This window comes from Pteropus vampyrus, unplaced genomic scaffold, assembly GCF_000151845.1.
Source record: "Pteropus vampyrus isolate Shadow unplaced genomic scaffold, Pvam_2.0 Scaffold44, whole genome shotgun sequence".
Taxonomy (NCBI): domain Eukaryota; kingdom Metazoa; phylum Chordata; class Mammalia; order Chiroptera; family Pteropodidae; genus Pteropus; species Pteropus vampyrus.
Window position 1 is genome coordinate 2,242,490 of NW_011888825.1, and position 16,942 is coordinate 2,259,431.

The 16,942-nt window shown below is 45.7% G+C and overlaps 1 protein-coding gene across 2 annotated transcripts in view; it reads right to left on the bottom strand.

Moving 5' to 3' along the window:
- The window catches only part of GAS7 (growth arrest specific 7), a 205,879-nt gene that overhangs the window by 81,082 nt on the left and 107,855 nt on the right, over positions 1-16,942 (bottom strand). Inside the window, exons 1-2 of one of the 2 annotated variants that reach the window (XM_011358958.2) lie at positions 15,941-16,243; positions 2,549-2,669 (exon numbers count right to left, since the gene is read on the bottom strand). In XM_011358958.2, the coding sequence (XP_011357260.1) occupies positions 2,549-2,669; positions 15,941-15,943 (124 nt within the window). In that variant the 5' untranslated portion in view covers positions 15,944-16,243. Of the gene's footprint in view, positions 1-2,548; positions 2,670-15,940; positions 16,244-16,942 lie in introns of those variants that run through there. The other variant, XM_023529945.1, reaches the window with a different exon arrangement.

A 16,942-nucleotide genomic window follows, 5' to 3' on the forward strand; every position in this document is an offset into this window, starting at 1 on the left:
TTATAATCAAATATATATTCACTTAGAATCTGTTTCCTCTATAAGAAGAAGCACTTTGAGGCCAGGGGCTGCTTCTTCTGTATTATTACATCCCCAGCATCCAACACTCTGCCTGGAGCATATTTGAGGCCCACTAAAGTATTGTTAAATGAATGATTCAATCAAACAGATAAAGAATGAATTAAACCACAAACAAATAAAATTGGCATGTGTTTAGAATGTACGAATAAGGAGCCAGGATTACCACGAGCATATCAGAGGAGGGAATGGCTTAGTAGGGCCAGTCCAACTGCAGATGACAGAGAGACTAGAGCGGGGGCCGGCAGCCAATATGGCCTGTGGGCCAACCCCAGGCCACCCTGTTATCATATGGCCCATGAATTTCTGAACTGAGAGCATCTTTTTTATTTTCAAATGGTTAAAAAGAAGACTATTTCATGACATGCAAAAATTATTTGAAATTCACATTTCATTGTCCGTAAATAAAGTTTTATTGGAACATAGCTACATCCACTGGTTTTATGGCTGTTTTCATATGACAGTGGTAGAGCTGAGTAGCTGTGACAGAGACTATATACACCCCAAACTCTAAAAGATTTACTATCTGCCCCTTTACAGGAAAAGTTTGATGAATGCCTGGCCTAGAGTCTCCTGGGATCGCTATATCCCAGGACCCACAAAAAGCCCTGACTCAGTAGCATGTGCTAAAATCTGACCCTCAAAAAAAAGCTGCCAGACACTGTCTGTTAATGTAAAATGAGACTAAAATATCCCCTTAATAAAGAAGGGTTAGATAAACTAATGATAGCATATACTAGCAGTGGACTACTACACAACTATTTTTTTAAAAATGAGTGAGACTGAAATGTATAAGTATAGAAAGATGCCCATAATACACTGCCAAAGCAATTTATAGAACAACATGGGCAGTATTCTCCAATTTATTAGAAAGAATAACCATACATATGTTTAGAAGGTGAGAGCATACAAATATCTGGAATAATATGCATGATAAACAACTCTAGAGAATGGAACCAGGAATTTTTACTTTTATTTTAAACACTTTTGCACTCACTGAAATTTTTTACTATTTTTTTTACATTTTTAAATATACTATTCTCTAACTTAAAACACACACCCTCTCCCTCTTCCCTGTCCCCTCCTCTCCCCTCCTCTCCCCTCCTCTCCCCTCCTCTCCCCTCTCCCTCTCCTGATTTTAGAAAGCCAGGCAATTTTACCCCCTGGCATAGATCCAAATTCTTTATGACCTCAGGATCATATGGTCCAATTTCTGCATTTTGCAGATGGGGAACCGCACATAAACACTTTCCTCTGAAACTTCAAAGTCTGATAAAAGTGCAAAATTGCTCATGTGTTTGTTTTGAGGAAGCTTAAGATTAGAATGGTCAGAAATAGTCCTACTTCCCTTTTCCTAGAAACCCCAGTTACCTATTCAACTGGAACACACCCCTCGAGCCTACGAAGGCCAGGTTGCCAGGGGATGTGAACAAACCAGCCAACTGAGTAGCAGCTGTCAGTTGCTTTCTCTGTTGTTCTTTCTAAATAGCAGCTGGCTCTCCTGTCACCAAGACCCCTCCAAGTGCAAGTTCATAATCAGCAGTCATATTAATGGTCTCGTCATATGGGGCAAGATGGCCATAAGTCAGATGGGCACAGACAAGGGAAGTGAGAAGCCCAGACTGAGCCAACAGGTAGATCTGGGTAAGATGTCAGGTTCTGCCTTGGCACACACATCTATGATTTCTACCAAATCCAACTTCCTGTATTTCTATCCTTTGTTCTCTTGTGGCAATTGCCTTGGGGAATCACGGAGGTCGAGAGGCAGGGCTGTTAGCTGGTTTTGCTCTGCCCTGCCCAAGATGACAGCCTACAACACTACTCTGCGCTCACCTTATTATAGGAATCCGTCACTACTCCTTTAATTAACCTTTTCCAGCCTTCTTGCAGCTTACCCTAGAGTCTACATCTTGGGGCCCTGGAGTCACTGTGAAGACTCAGAAGTCCATAACGACTGGAGGCATAGAGGTGCAGTCCTACATCTGTTAGAATAAATAATCCATAAGTAGCCCCCAGCATTCCCCAAAGAACATGCCAAGAAACTCCAGCCAGTGAGATAATTCAGAGAAGAGAAAGAAATGTGGTGAAGTTAAGGAAACCACACTTGAAATGCCTGTTTGGGAGCTTCTATATCAGCACATTCAAAAGTCCAAGAAATCATGCAGTGGCTAAACCTGTTCCACTTGATTTAAAACAGCTGTTGACCACAGAACCTTCTGAAATCCCGATTTGAAGAACACAGTTCCACACTGCAAGGTTGGTTTCAACAAATATGCCCAGGAAGGATGACCTTTCCCAATCCACTCTCAGACTCCCACCACCCAGCACTGTGGGGAAAGCAGCCTCTGAGGTAGATTTGTAAAGAAAAAGTCTAACAACCAGAAAGTGAAGGAGGGAGGAGAAAGCCTGCCTCTCCAAAGAGGCAGAAACCCAGGGGCTGGTACAGGATGCTCCCCAGAACAAGACTCACCGTTGGTGGTCGTGTTGACATAGTAACGCCGCCCCTGAGGAGACAGGTAGCTTTGCCAGCCAGGTGGGAGAATGACAGTCTGGCTTTCCTCTCCTGGTGGAGGGGGGACCATTCCAGGCTTCTGTTGAGGAGAAAAGAAAAGGTCACACACATTTGGCATTTTTGCAACTGTTTTTCAACGAGTAGGTCACAGGCAGATGAATTCACCGTGGAATAGCTCCACAGTGTGTGTGTAGGGGGGGCGGAGGGGGGATTGCCCGCAGGCATCCCTAAGGGAGGTCACAGGCCACACTTGTGTGATTTTGGCGGTTGTTGGAGTGTGAGGTGTGAGGAGCACTTGCTTTTTTCAGAGCCGCGCAGCAGAGGCAGAGTCCCCTAGAGAACAGAGGGAAGTGCCAGTCAGTTAACAGCTCAACTTTCTCTTCATGGGCCCTTAGAAAACACTCACAAGGTGCTGCGCTTCCTGGGGGCCCATCATGCCACGGACTCCTGCTGTGGAATATGAAGACTGAAATACTGGGGACTACTGAGTAGAGTGGCAGACGAAGTCCAGGGCCTGCTGTGAGACCTACCACAAGTAATTAATGCAAGTCTCAGCACAGTGAGATGTAAAACCTTCCATAATAACGCTCAGAATCGATGAAGAGTGAGGTGGGGTTTTCTCAAGTGTCCAAATCACTCTGGCAAAGAGAGCTGGGAATCTGAGTTAGAACGAAGACTGACCTTTCATCATATGCACTTAGGTGCAGTTTAGTTCTTTTAACCATGCACGATAGTACTTTTCTTTAAAAAACAAAGTTGGAAGAAAACATTTAGAACATAGAGAAACTAGGTATAGACAAAGATGCTAAAGCAGAGGTGATTTCCAGTGGTGGAATTATGGGCAGTTTTTATTTCCTTCTTTTTACTTTTCCATCTAAATTTTCTTCAATAAACACAAAAATAAAAGTTGTTAGCTAAAGAACATTTAAATTTAAGGAAAGGAGGTCCAAACAGCTCACATAATTTCTGTGCCTTGTGAAGAAAGTAAATTGACTAAAGATAGGATTCTAGCCACAGTATAAGAGAAGCCATGAATTGCTCAGCAAAGCTGGACCCTGTTCAGAAATATGAAAACTAATCAGCTCCTAAATGTCCTCAGCATCCCCCAGCCATGCCCACGAGGCAGTTTTTGGTCACTGATGACCACAGCTTAGGAAAACAAGATAATAGATTGAAAGTGAGCAGTCGAGACACAGCTCCCAGACTGCTCTGAGCTTTCTGCAGACTGCAAAGCAGCACGCTTCTGGTTCCTATGGTGCCCTGCACGCCCTCAGCAGGGATGGGATCAATCCTCGCTATTCCTAGGCGTTCAGAACTTTAACTAAACACAGCCTCCCCATGGCCCTCCGCAGAGCTGCAGTGTATGTTTCATTATGAAGTTTCACAATTTAATTAAAAACCTTTCCCTATGCCCTGAACGCTTCTGTCTCCCACACCTGTTAACCTACAGCACCTCTTTGATTCAGTATGAAAGACTGGCTTCTAAAGTGCAGGTGCCGGGGAGATGGACAGCAGCCAGAAGCCTTCTCACCAGCAGAGCATGTCCACTGAGCCCAGTGCACACATGGGCACGTTTACCTGACCTCCAGACACTGCTCTGCTCTCCGAGATTGGAAGACGGTCAAAATGCAATCAAGAGAAAAAGCCTTATGTTGAGTACAGAGAGAGAGAGAGAGAGAGAGAGAGAGAGAGAGAGAGCGCGCGCGCGTGTGTGTGTGTGTGTGTGTGTAAAATATCCCACATACAGGAGATTTTGGCTGCATGGGATTGGGAGTAAAGTAGGAATAGGGAGGTCAAGGAGCTCAGGCAAAGAAAGAAATAATCTAGAACTAGGTTGCTTTTGTTTGAGTCAGGTAACTTACAGCATCTAAGATGGGAAGGCCAGACTAGTGTTTGTCCAAATAACCTAGTAGGAAGTGGGAAACTGTTAAAAGGATATGAAGCAAGGGTCAGAGACTGACACGGCCAAAAACAGTTTGCAGAGGAGAGAGGGACCCAGAAGCACAGTGAACACAGCCCTCCAGCCTTGGGCTCAATTCTGACTTGGCCACAGCCTCGGGCTCAATACTGACTTGGCCACTTAGTAGACCTGTGACCCAGAAAAATGACTCAACCGGCTGTGTCTATTTCCACATCTATAAAACAGAGGATGATGTTAGCCCAGTTGTGAGAGACACTGTGGAAATTAACAATGACAAACTCAGCACCTAGGAAAGTGCCTGTCACCAAGAATTCTGAATAAACAGGGGTTTCCAGCAGAAGGGGGGGCCATCTAGATACTGAGTGAGATCAGGCTTCATATAGCCTCTACCAACAGCAGCGTGAAGTTCACCCCAGCCTCACCATCACTGCATCTGAAATGTCACCAACAACAGTCACTTCTCCCTGGTTTCTGTTTCCAAGACGACCTGACTTAAAAGACAAACACAGACCTGCTGGGGAGGTTAACACGGTAAGACGTTGACTATTACATTCCTGGTGAGAAGGCTGGGTGGTGAGAACTCTCCCTAGCTGGGCCGGCTGAGAGAGTGGACCGAACCTTCTGACTCTGTGTTCCACCTGTTAAGTAGCAACAATGACACCTGTCACGTCTCCACAGCTGCATGGTGCTTTGCTCTTTAGAATGACTCTAGTTGATTCATTTAAATAACCTGTGGGGTCAGAAAAAGCCTTGGCTTACATTTGATGACCAAGGAGGTACCATTACTGCTCTGAGGTCTCTCCAACTGGGAAATGCATGACCTGCCATCTTGAAAATTTCGGAAAGTGCCTGCAGGAGAGGCACCCCTGGTACTGAGCCAGGATGGGACAAGGGGTGCTGAACGAGGGGAGGAGGACACCCAGGACAATTTCCTAATTTGGCCAACGTGGCAAAGGTGGAACTCCATATTCCCCTCCAATACGCCCATGGGTCTCCAGTCTGCCTGCCATTTGACAATGCTTTGCTTCCATTTCCCCAAGGCAGCCTCTCCCAGAAAGAAGTTATTCCTGTTGGCTGGACTGAAACAAGTGAGGGGTCAAAAGATGTGGTTGGCGACAACTGGGTATATACCCAAGAGAACCGAAAACAGTGCTCACTTTTACACCTATGTTCTAGCATTATCCACAATAGCCAAAAGATAGAAACAATCCAAGTGTCCATTAACTGAGGAACAGATAAACACAATGTGGTGTGTATCCATACAAAACAATGTTGAGCCATGAAAAGGGATGAAGTACTGAGACATGCTACAACATGAATGATCCAAGAAATAAGCTAGACACAAAGGACCCACATATGGTATGATTCCATTTATATGAAATGTCCAGAATGAGAATATCCAATAGATACAGAAAGGTAATTAGCGGTTACCAGGGGCTTGGAGGGTGGCGGGAATAGGAACAGGGTTTCTTTTGGGGTGTGATAAAAATGTCTTAGAACTAGATAGTGATGGTGGTTGCACAAAACTGTGAATGTGTAAAAGTCACTGATAAATTTCATGTTCAGTGTATTTTGTCACAAAAAATTTTTTTTAGAAAGACATAGTAGACGAGGCAGAAGTTGTCCTCCCAACTAGCAAGCTGTCATTTACGAAGCCCAAACAAGCAACATTACCTCACCCCTTGTGGGCATGGAGGTACAGGCTCCTGGGAGAGCTGCTCCACAGCCACCGAGAAGATACAACACGAGTAACTACCCAATAATTAAGGTCTCTACCAAACTTATTCTTCTCATTAGTTCCTTTCCAAGTTTAATCCTTCCCTTCCCTTCCTCAGTCCCGTGGCTCCTCCCCTTCCATTCCGTCAGCTCTTTCCCATGGGAACAGGACCTAGAAGCAGGGGCGACACAGGCCCTATCTACAAGGAGCAAGGTAAGCAGGCGTGGGCTGAGATGAAGACGTTTTTCTCAACTCAGAAATTCTTAACCTAATGCACAGGATGGCTTTGTGGGAGTTGTAAAACACTACCTCTTGCCCTGGATGGGCCATCCCCCAGGGTGCAAGATGGGGTTTCAGCTTCCCTGGGCCCCCTCATCTGGGTCCCCTTGTTCAGTCAACAACCTGCTCAACTATACATGGAAACCCATCCTCTGAGAATCTGAGGAAAACTCGATCTTCTGTCACCCAAATGGAGGCATGTATGTACATACACTCACCCTATTTTATCAAGAGGTTTCTAGACCAGTTCAGAACCCCAGTCTAATAGGTATTCAAGAAATGTCTGCATTCAGATCTCACTTCTGCCCATCGATAATGACTTTGACCACTCACCAAATGTCTGTAAGTGCACCAAGGACTGGTCAGGTGATTTACACACTTATCTCTTTACAAAAAGCCTGCCACATAGATCCCATTTTAAAACAAGGAATCTGGGACTCAGAGAATTTAATAACTTGCCTCACATTGCACAGCTAAGTAAATGGTCAAACCCAACTTTAAAATATTAGCTTTGTTCTAGACACCTCCCTCAAGTTACCTAAATCCAGGCTACCTTCAGACCATCTCTCACCAGCTTTCCATAATCGGCTTCATTTTTTTTACCTGGACCACCTGACATTCCAGCTCCCACCCAAGGAGGGTAACAACTCAAGCCAGATTCTCCTGCCTGTCGCAGTCTCTAAGTGTGCACATGCCTTCCCCGGAGATGTGCAGAAATATCACCACCCACATCCAAGCAGTCACGTTCCCTGGCTGTAGGCTGATTTCCTTGTCTCCTTATTTAAAACAACACAACCAAAGAAAATGTCCCATTAATAATGGCTACTGACTACCCCTGGTGGTGGGGGTGGGGGGCCGGGGATGAGCAGGCAAGCATAGGGAAGTCACCCAGATCAACCTGGAGCCTGGGAAGTCACCTTTTAACATGTATCCTAGGTGAGTCTTATGCTCACTAAATTCAGAAGAGACTGGTTTTCAGCTTTAGAGGGAGCAACTGAGAAAAAACATCACTCCTAAAATCAAAACTGAGAACATAAAAATTTTAATAAACACAATTTATAAAAAGACAGTGTTTAGCTACATGGCTACTTATTAATGAAAATGATCCTATGCCCTAGCCCAAACCCTTCCAACAGACTATTTTAAGAGAAATTCGATCTTGTCTCTGTAGCCTCCAATCAGTACCAACCCCCACACTTAGCTCCTCACAGCCTCCAGCACTCTCCAAGTTCAACCTGGAACTCGTTCCCCCCCTCAGGAGGCTTCTGGGTAAGCACCTGATTCTTACCTTCTGCAGATGTGAGCAAATGTTACTTGCTGATGTTAATGGGTGGTCGTCAGACACTTGATTTAGCAGCTAGATCAGTTTAAGGTCCCCGCATTCCGTGTCTTCTCATACCCCAAACCCAGAAGCAATAGAAGCTCTAAAGAAAGGCATATCCACAGGGCCCCACCCCCCACTCCCCCACACCCAGATCTATATATAACACGTCTGAAGTTGTCAGCCTAAGGAGCCACTTTCTGGCAGACCAGTTGCCATGGCAATGACTGTTAATGAGCCCAGTGCTGTGATTGGCACTGCTTAAAGGCTGCTCCATAAAGAACTCTCCAGAAAGTTCTGCCTTCTCCAACCACACAGCCAGCTGGACACCCAGAAGCAGCCAAGGCATAGCTGGGTGGGCCTGGAAGGCTTCAGTCCCTGGGAACCAGTTCATTATTAGTACGCCCTGAGCAGTCTCGTACCCAGATGTCAGGAGTGGCCTCTACTGCCACTCACCAGGGGTCAACCAATTAGTGACAGAGGCTGCAAGGGCACTACCAAGAAGGCCAAGATCCAGCTGGGCCTGAGACAGAAGAGTCACGTTCGCTCCACATCTTTCTGCTGAACACTTATTTAGGGTGGGAAGACTCTTACACAAAACTAGAAACAGCTACCCAAGGAAAGATAATCTCCTCTGGCTACAGGTTAAGATACAAAGCATGAAGCAGGGGCCCACCTCCCACAATGATGTCATCAGCCTCAGGGGATCTGTCTGTAAGAATACTGGGCACCGCTCCTCTGCCTCACAGGTAAAAGTACTATTCTCTCTAGCTCTCCCAGGCTATCCATTCAGAGAGAGCAACTCACAGAAAATAACTGGAAAGTAGGGCACTGGTACAGTGCATTCTGGGAAGTGTAGTCCCTATATGTAGTTTTACAGGTGGGTGGGGAGGGGATGGACCCTGGCAGCATCTTCATGTTCTTCTAAGGGTGAGAGATTTAGAGCCTGGGCCAGAGAGAAGATAGAAGGAGGAAGAGAGAAACAGACTGTATGATTCAGGAAGGCAGGGCCACGTCAACCTTGTTCCTAGCTTTAGTCTCAGCATGGCACTTGAAACACTGGATGGATGGATGGATGGATGGATGGATGGACGGACGGACGGACGGACGGACGGATGGAAGGATGGACGGATGAATAAATGAAGGAAAACTTGGAATTGTAGTAGAAACTGGGCTTTAAACAGGTTTGAGGAAGCGATTTCACCAAACAAGTAGACAGAGAATAGCGGTTTAAGTGGGTACCCCTCTGAGAACAAATCTCGGCTCTTAACGAATCTGACTGAATGGACTGTTCAACATCGAGTACAGGGAGGTAGGGCAGACAAGATAACAGTGTTTAACTGCAGAAAATAAACTGAGGAACAGTCTACAGAAGGCTCAGGAGAAGCACAACTTCTAATCATGACCTCATATGATACACAGAAGAAAAATCCCAGGAAACCATTTAGCAACCTCAGGAGCAGGCAGACAGGTATGGCATCTATGATACCAGAGTAAATGGTCGTAAGTTTGAACTAAGTTTAAAAGGGCAAATTGGTTTGAAAAAGAAAACAATGATATTAAGAAGGAACAGGAAATGATCAAATTGTACAGAAACTTAAAAGGAAGTGACAGAAGGACCATCCGTATTATTTGTAATAGCATATAAAGTATTGAAAAAAAAATTAAGATTTTTTTCCCAGAATGAAAGGAAATAGGAAAAGTAAAAATAGAGGGACAGAAAAGCAAGCCAAGATATGGATGCTAGGTGTTCCTGAAGAAGAAGCTAAAACAAAAGGTATAACAACAAAAACTACAACCAAAGATTGATAGGTTGGAAAAAACTTCCCTCGGCTAAAAGAAGACACATCTGTGCATGGAAGGTCTAGCACTGCTCAAGGCAAAGGGGATTTTAAAAGCCCAACAAATGAACACACCCTAACAATATATTTACAAAGCAAAGATGAGGCTAAAGTCCTATCATTTAGTGGGAGTAGGGTGTCTCCAATAAAAGAGCATAAATAAAGCAGGCGTCAGATTTCTCTGTAACTGCATTTCAAAAGACACCTCTGGATTGTTATGTGGAAAATGTGAGACCTTCCTATGTGGCCAAGCTGTCTTTCACTAGTGAAGGTGGTTGAAATACATTACTCTACAGATAAGGGTTCAAGAAAATACACCACTCATGTGCCCTCCTTAGTAAAAGTGCTTAAAAGATGTATTCTAACTGCCCGAAAAATTAAGACCATTAGAGGTGAAGAATGAAGTAGTCAAGGCAAAAAGGACCAGGGCTGAACATGAAAGCAGCTTTAAGAATGTGTAATTATTATAAATCTAGTTACAAGATATGTGTATGTATCACTACTCTCAACTTACAGAATTAAAATTAAAAAAAAAAGAAATAACCTGGGTCACAAATTCCACATAATATTAGAAAAGATCAAGAGGTTGGAGAAAAAAAGTGTGGACACCTAGAGAAATGAAACCAGAACCCTGATTTTCTTTTCCAGTGCAATAAAGTAACATCAACTTCTTCCTCTCCTTCCTGCCGAGGCTCTGAGGTACCTGCCCAGTTTGCTCCTATCCTCTGGCATCCAGTATCTGCTCTTGTCTATTTCTCAGAGAAGGACAGGTTTCCAGCCAGGGAGAACACGACAGAAGGCAAGGGTTCTTGGAGACCACAGACTCTGCATTGGATCCTGGGGCTGTGAGTCTGACCTTCAGGCACCTTTTATTGCCCCAAGGCCAATCAACTTCCACTGGGAGTCCTGAGCCCTGAATCCATTAAGATGGACGCAGTGGGACCAAAGCACTTTGCCCGCTGAGGGGAAACTCAGTAGGAATCCAGGTTTTCCCAAAGACCTCATTCGTACCATCTGTTTGCTTTGGTTAGTTCTCGGAGCATTCCAAAAGCCAGCCTCTCTCAGCACTCAAAGACAACTGTGTGGCTATTGCCCAGCCTGAGTCTAAGCATTTGTTTCCCTTGAACTACTGTGGTTGGACTCCTGTATGAAAAATACATCAAGCATGTGAGGCTCACCTCCAGCATTTTACCAATAAGATGACCATCTTCCTTCCACTTCTCTATTTGCATAATTTCTCAGTAAATGTGACTGACTCATCAGAGCTTTTGCCAGAAACTTCCTGGTGTATACTTAAACCCCTCTTATTAGAAATCACTTGGTTAGCAGGGGTGTTTCTTTGAGTCCATAAAGGAACTTTCCAAACCAGACTTTAAACACTTAAATGCAAATGTCCCCAGGACTCTTCCAAACCTGGTACAACTCAAGTGTCCTCAAACCTTACTGCTCAGGGTGGACGGGGACACATTTCCAATGATAATTGCACTGGTTTGAATCCACTACTTGCTCATGTCAGACCTCTACCCCGCTGAGAAGCCTCCTTGGATGATATCTACAAGTCCCCAGAGGGTGACTCATGGGCCTCCCCAGCTCCAGTACTCAGGGAGCATCTGCCATATGCTCTTCCTTGCCTACATCAGCTACCTCCCCTTATACCCTCACCCAAACCCAACACTATCCTCTGTTCACAAAGCTGCTAGAGAAATCCTTACACTGTGGTGGTCACTGGTGCCCATGACAACAGGTAGACATCAGTGCCATGGGAATTTTCTCCTAGCACCCACAAAGCTGCTGGCTATGAGGCTGGAGGTTGAACCACTTTGCAAACCGCAGATGTGTCTTAGCTCCTAGAAGACTCAACAAAGGTCTCAGCCACCCTGAATATCCATCTGTAAGCCCTCAGTGCCTTCCTGATGGCCAGTAAACTCACTGGGCCTGTCTGTTGGGACTGGACAGGGAGAGGACATAGAACAATAAACTCTATTTTCTGACCCTAAAATGGAATGGAGTAATCTGGTTACCCAGGAATTTTGATTAACACAATTACAATGTAGTCCATGCAAGGACACAGGAAGTCAACCCTTCCAGAAAAACTTGCTAAGCTGGAAAACACGGGGTCTCCAGTCAGGCAAGGATTGATGAAAAAGGTTTGCAAATGATACTGGGAATTATAAGGATGATTGGGGTGGCTCCTCCTGGTTCAGAAGCCATTTCACAGCCTTGAAGTGACTGCAGGTCATGCAGCAGAGGGTAGGAAGGAATCAATCATGTAGGAAGTGGCTTCCATAAAGACCTCACACAAATTTCTTCATGAGCCCTTACTTCACTAACACAGGAGGAAAGATTTTTATTACCGTTGCACCTGCCATATACAGATACAAGATAGAAGAGCCAATTAATAGGGTGCCAAAGGAGACAGTATAAGAAATGAAGAATGCTGGATGTCAGTAAACTTTTTATATCTGAGATGGCTGGTGCTTTTGCTGATGGCATCTGTCCACGGGCACCAAAAAACATGACAGGGATCTGAGAGACACCCACTCTTCAACATCTCTTGGGAGAATCTCAGCATTGGCCAAACAGTATAATTGCACTACCGAATATCATGGTCACCCCTGCCACTTACAGAGATTTGGAGCAGATGCCCAAAGGTCTTGTGGCTGTGTTTAGGGCCACTTGGAGAAGGGGGTTCCCACAGGTGCTCCTGAAATACGGAGAACAGCTCCAAGAAACAGATGGGAAGCTGTGGCTGGTTCCTCACCTGGAGGGCTTGGAGAACCCCAGAGAATGCCCCTAAGTTTTGTCCCATTTCTGAGGCCTGTCTGATCCTGGTGCTTCACAGCTATAAAAGGCAAGGCAGTGTGCTCCCATCAGCCTGTTCCAGGCTTCTGAGTAGGAAAACCTGAGTGATTCTGCATACCAGCTTGTGAATAACAGACATTTTATTCAAATGCTCAACTTCCCAACAGGCTATTGAGGAAGGTTGACCCTTTTTCTCCTACCCATTCCCCCACAGATAAAAATCACATGGGCCACCTTAGGACTACAGAAGAATCAGTCGAAAGCACACAGGCCTAGACATAAAGAGGCTGTCCCCAGACAACAAGCGGTAATTTACAGTCCCCTTGGCTTCTCTGGGCCTCTGTTTACTCATCTGTAAAACCAGGGGCTGCCACCAGAGGAATATCTTTCATAACAGACCAAAACCACCACAAGGGGAATTTCAAGGGATTTAAATGACCAGCACAAGCTTACAAAAGCAGCAGCTACGTAAACAAAAGAAACAACAAAGACCTCCTGACAGAAACATAAATGTTCGTAAAACATTTTTTTTTTTTTTTTGCCATCATGTTTCCCCGAAATTCTTTTGAGCAGTTTTGGTCTAGAGACATGGTTTCATTTACTCAACCAAATCCAATTCAACTGGAGGAAAAGAAATGCTCTCTGAGACACCAGTAAAGTGAAATGATTTAACAAAAGTTGGAAATCATTAAGTGTAAGCTCAAACCGGCATACTAAATTGTGGGCATTATACCTCAGACCTGTATGAAGAGACTGAAAACTTAATTCTCTCCTTCTTTTGTACAAACCACTGTTCCGGCCTCTTTGGGTTGAAATGTCCCTATTTGTCATTTGAAGTTGCTGGGCTAGAGTTTTTAGTACTTCCTGTAGTCTTAAAGGATCTCAAAGCACACCCTCAATTTTCTCTACTAGATTATGTCCATAATAGATCAATTATCCTGCCTTAGAAGACGTTTTTGAAGGACATTGTGAGGATAGGTCACTGACAACAGGTCACCTCCCTAAGGAAATCTTCATAAGGTGAGGGCCCATCTAGATCAGGGGTCCCCAACCTTTTTGGCACCAGAGACCAGTGTTCCTATGAGAATTTACGCCTGATGATCTGAAGTGGAGCTGAGGCTGTGATGCTAGTGCTGGGGAGCAGCTGCAAATAGATGAAGCTTCGCTTGCTCGCCAGCTGCTCACCTTCTGCTGTGTGGCCCAGTCTTTAAACGGGCCATGGACCAGTACCAGTCCACATCCCAGGGGTTGGGGGCCCCTGCTTTAGATGATTCCTGGGTAAATTCCCTTTGCAGAGGGTAAAGTCTGGGAACAAGAGAGTTTTGCCAACATTTGGTACTGGGAGGGAGAAAAAAAGAAAAAAATACTAGTGAAGCCCCCTCCCAGCCTTCCTTTAGTATTAAGATGCAAAGCCCCCAAATGCCCTATGCTATTGTTTCTGGCACTTTCAAAAGTTGTTATGTCTCCAAAGAAAACCCACGACCAAATGTACCAAGCATTCTGTTTCATTCAAATGGACTGAAGAAGTGAAGAAGGGAGTTGGAAGTTGCTAGCTCAGGCAGACCTAGGCTCAGTACCTCACACAAAGCAGCTTGCCAGGAATGTCAAGGACAAGTGAACAGCTGCTGCCCACAGATGCCTTAGGGGCAAAAGGAGGCTTCCTCAGGGAGTTGATGCCCTTTTAGAGAAAGGTGGCTGGCCCTCATTAGGGTACAAAGGTGGGAGCCTCTGATGGTCTGCTGTGGGGTATGATACAGACTGTCCAGCTTTGTGGTTGCTAGTTTGGGGATGAAGGGCACCAAAAGAAAGGCATCAAGTCTCAGCATAGACACTCATCCTAGTTCCTCTGCAGTGCTAACGCCTGTGTTCCAAGTGATTCTAATCAAAGACTTCTGACTCAGAGACCTGATTCCCTGCGAGCCATAACTGGTTCTGAACCATGAGCACCGGAAGAAGACTGAGGCTAACAGGGGTTGGAACAGTTTCCGCAAGTCAGTAAGGGGTACAATTTCAACCAACCCAATTCAGTCAACATTTTTGGAGCCTCTGCTACTGGTGCATATAAAACTAGACAAATGGTGAGAGCCGAGGGCCTTACTATCAAGGTTTGGGACCCACTACCTCTCTGTGGCCCCGTGCAAAGAAGTGGAAGGCCTGAGTACCAAGCTTGAGCTGCCACTGTCTTGCTGTGAGATCTTGAGCAACCTACTTCATTTTTGCTGATGGGCCTCAATTTCTTCATCTTGAAAATACAGAAGTTGAACCAGATGGTCTCCAAGCAAAGTCACATTCAAGTGTAGACATGGGATTCAGAGGCATCAAACTATCCCTAGAAAGCTGTCCAGGCCCCAAACTCCTGAGATTCTCCCTCATAATCTCGGAGTTCTGTACTCCCATCTCTCACCATGGTGAGTTATGGTGAGTTCTTCTGTCCCGATGGGCCTGCATCTGCCTGCCCCTTCCCTGCCATTCCCAGAACCACAAGCTGTTGAGCTCTATTTGCCTAGCAATCAGATTTCTGCCCTGGCATCCTGGACTTCCCTGTATCCAAAGTTAGAATTCATCATCCCACACCAGTGAATTGTTCCAGGTCTGCTAGCAGTTAGCTCTTCTGTTAACCACTCAAACTGTGTCCCGAACACGCAGCCCACTTAAGCTTGGGCATACCCCACAGACCGCCCACATCCCACACGCCTCGGTTTCTGCCTTACCTACTCTGCCAAGAGCTTTGCCTGCACTCTTATTCGCTTCCTGAATATTCGTCTTCTTCATTAATCCCTTCTTCTCCATAAACCTCCCAGACCCACCAGAACTCGCCCCCACCCACCTCCCCCCGCCGCCCCCGTACTCTGCAGTCAGGTCCTGGATAGCTTAACTCCTAAGTTTCAGGAGAGCATCCATTACTCTTATTGTAGCCATTGCCATCTCCACCAAAGGGGACAGACACATCCAGCCTGGAATCACCATCCAGATACTGGGTTTACTGAGCAGATGATACTCAACGACCTCTGGGGAGCTATGTCCCCATAATGGGCTTTCGCCTTAGTATTCCAGCTAGAACTGTGCCATGGGATAGAAGGTAGGTGTTTAGGAAGGTAGAAGTCCAACTTCATATTTTACAAAAGTTAAATGGGGGAGGAAACATGTGGACTCCAATCCCAACAACAGAAGTTCATGTCACCACTCCGCTTGGGTAACCAGGGGACCCAAGACTCTCCTTCCAGCCAAACATTCCTTTTTAAATCTTTCCCATCTCTTCTCCTGATTTCTCACACAACAGCCCAGTGTTCTCTTCTCCCTGCTCACAACTTTGGCCTGTGAAAGGTACTCCCCCAGCACTCAGGGCCCTCAGACCTTCTAAACAGGTTCTCAGAACTGCCTCTTTAAAATGTCAAAGTCATTTTAGAAACATGCAGAAGAAAAGCAAGCTGAGCACACACATCTGCAGGCAAGCAAAATCGATTCTTACCATCAGAGGGACAGCTACTCTTCTTTGGGAGCTGCTAACTCAGAGGAGAGTCTCAGAAGTCCCCAGATCAGGACCAGGCTCCTGCCAGCTTCCTCTCCATAGCACCCTCTGCGGGAAATAAGGCTGAGGCAAGCAGCTACTCCAGGGTCAGTGCTCTGGGCCCCTGGAGGATGTTCCTGTGGCTTTTCTCATTGCTATTCTTTCACAAAGAACCCACTACATTGCACAGTTCCTTCCAAATCTGCTCCAGCTCTTGTGGGGAAATCAACAACACATTCTGGACTGTCCAGATGCAAAGTTTCTTGAGGCTTTCTTTCTTTTCTTTTTTTTTTTCACACTCTCTCTTTTTCCCCTTTCTCGGCTAAAAAAGTCGGCTGAGGTCACAACATACAATGGCCAAGCCTGTGTCATTGACCAGATGCCTCCCACCCCCAGGCCTGTGGACAAGAGCGCCTTTGTCCACTGTATTTTAGGCGGGACTCCCTGGGCCTGCCCAAACCCTGCTGGGGAATGTTCCGCCAACTTCTTCCCAACCCTAAGTCAGGGCTCTGGCCTTGGCCCTGGCCCCAGCTGTGTGAACCCAAGGCCAGTTAAAACCCAACATAAAAGGAAAGGAGAATGTTCCCCCAAAGAACCGTTGTGTTAGGCCTTCCAGGGGCTGGAGAGCTGGTGCCCCTAGAGGGGCAAGGCTAGGGTCCCCTGCCTTCACTCTGCCCTCACCATCTCCAAATCTGGACAGACAGCAAAAAGGGGCAATACTGTGCATCTTGGGTGAAAAGGGCCTGAGGATCACAAAGCAGTTGATTGCAAGTGAAGAAAGGATTGGACCCTAAGAACAAACCTGCATCCACCAACAAAATGAATTTCAGCAGGGCCTTGGAACCTTGGTGAATATGTCTTATCACTCTGTTTAGAAAGCTTTTGGGAGCAGCTGAGGGTTTAGCATTTAAAATGTCACATATTTCTGTGTTTGCTTCTGATATACATCTTTGGAATTTTAGG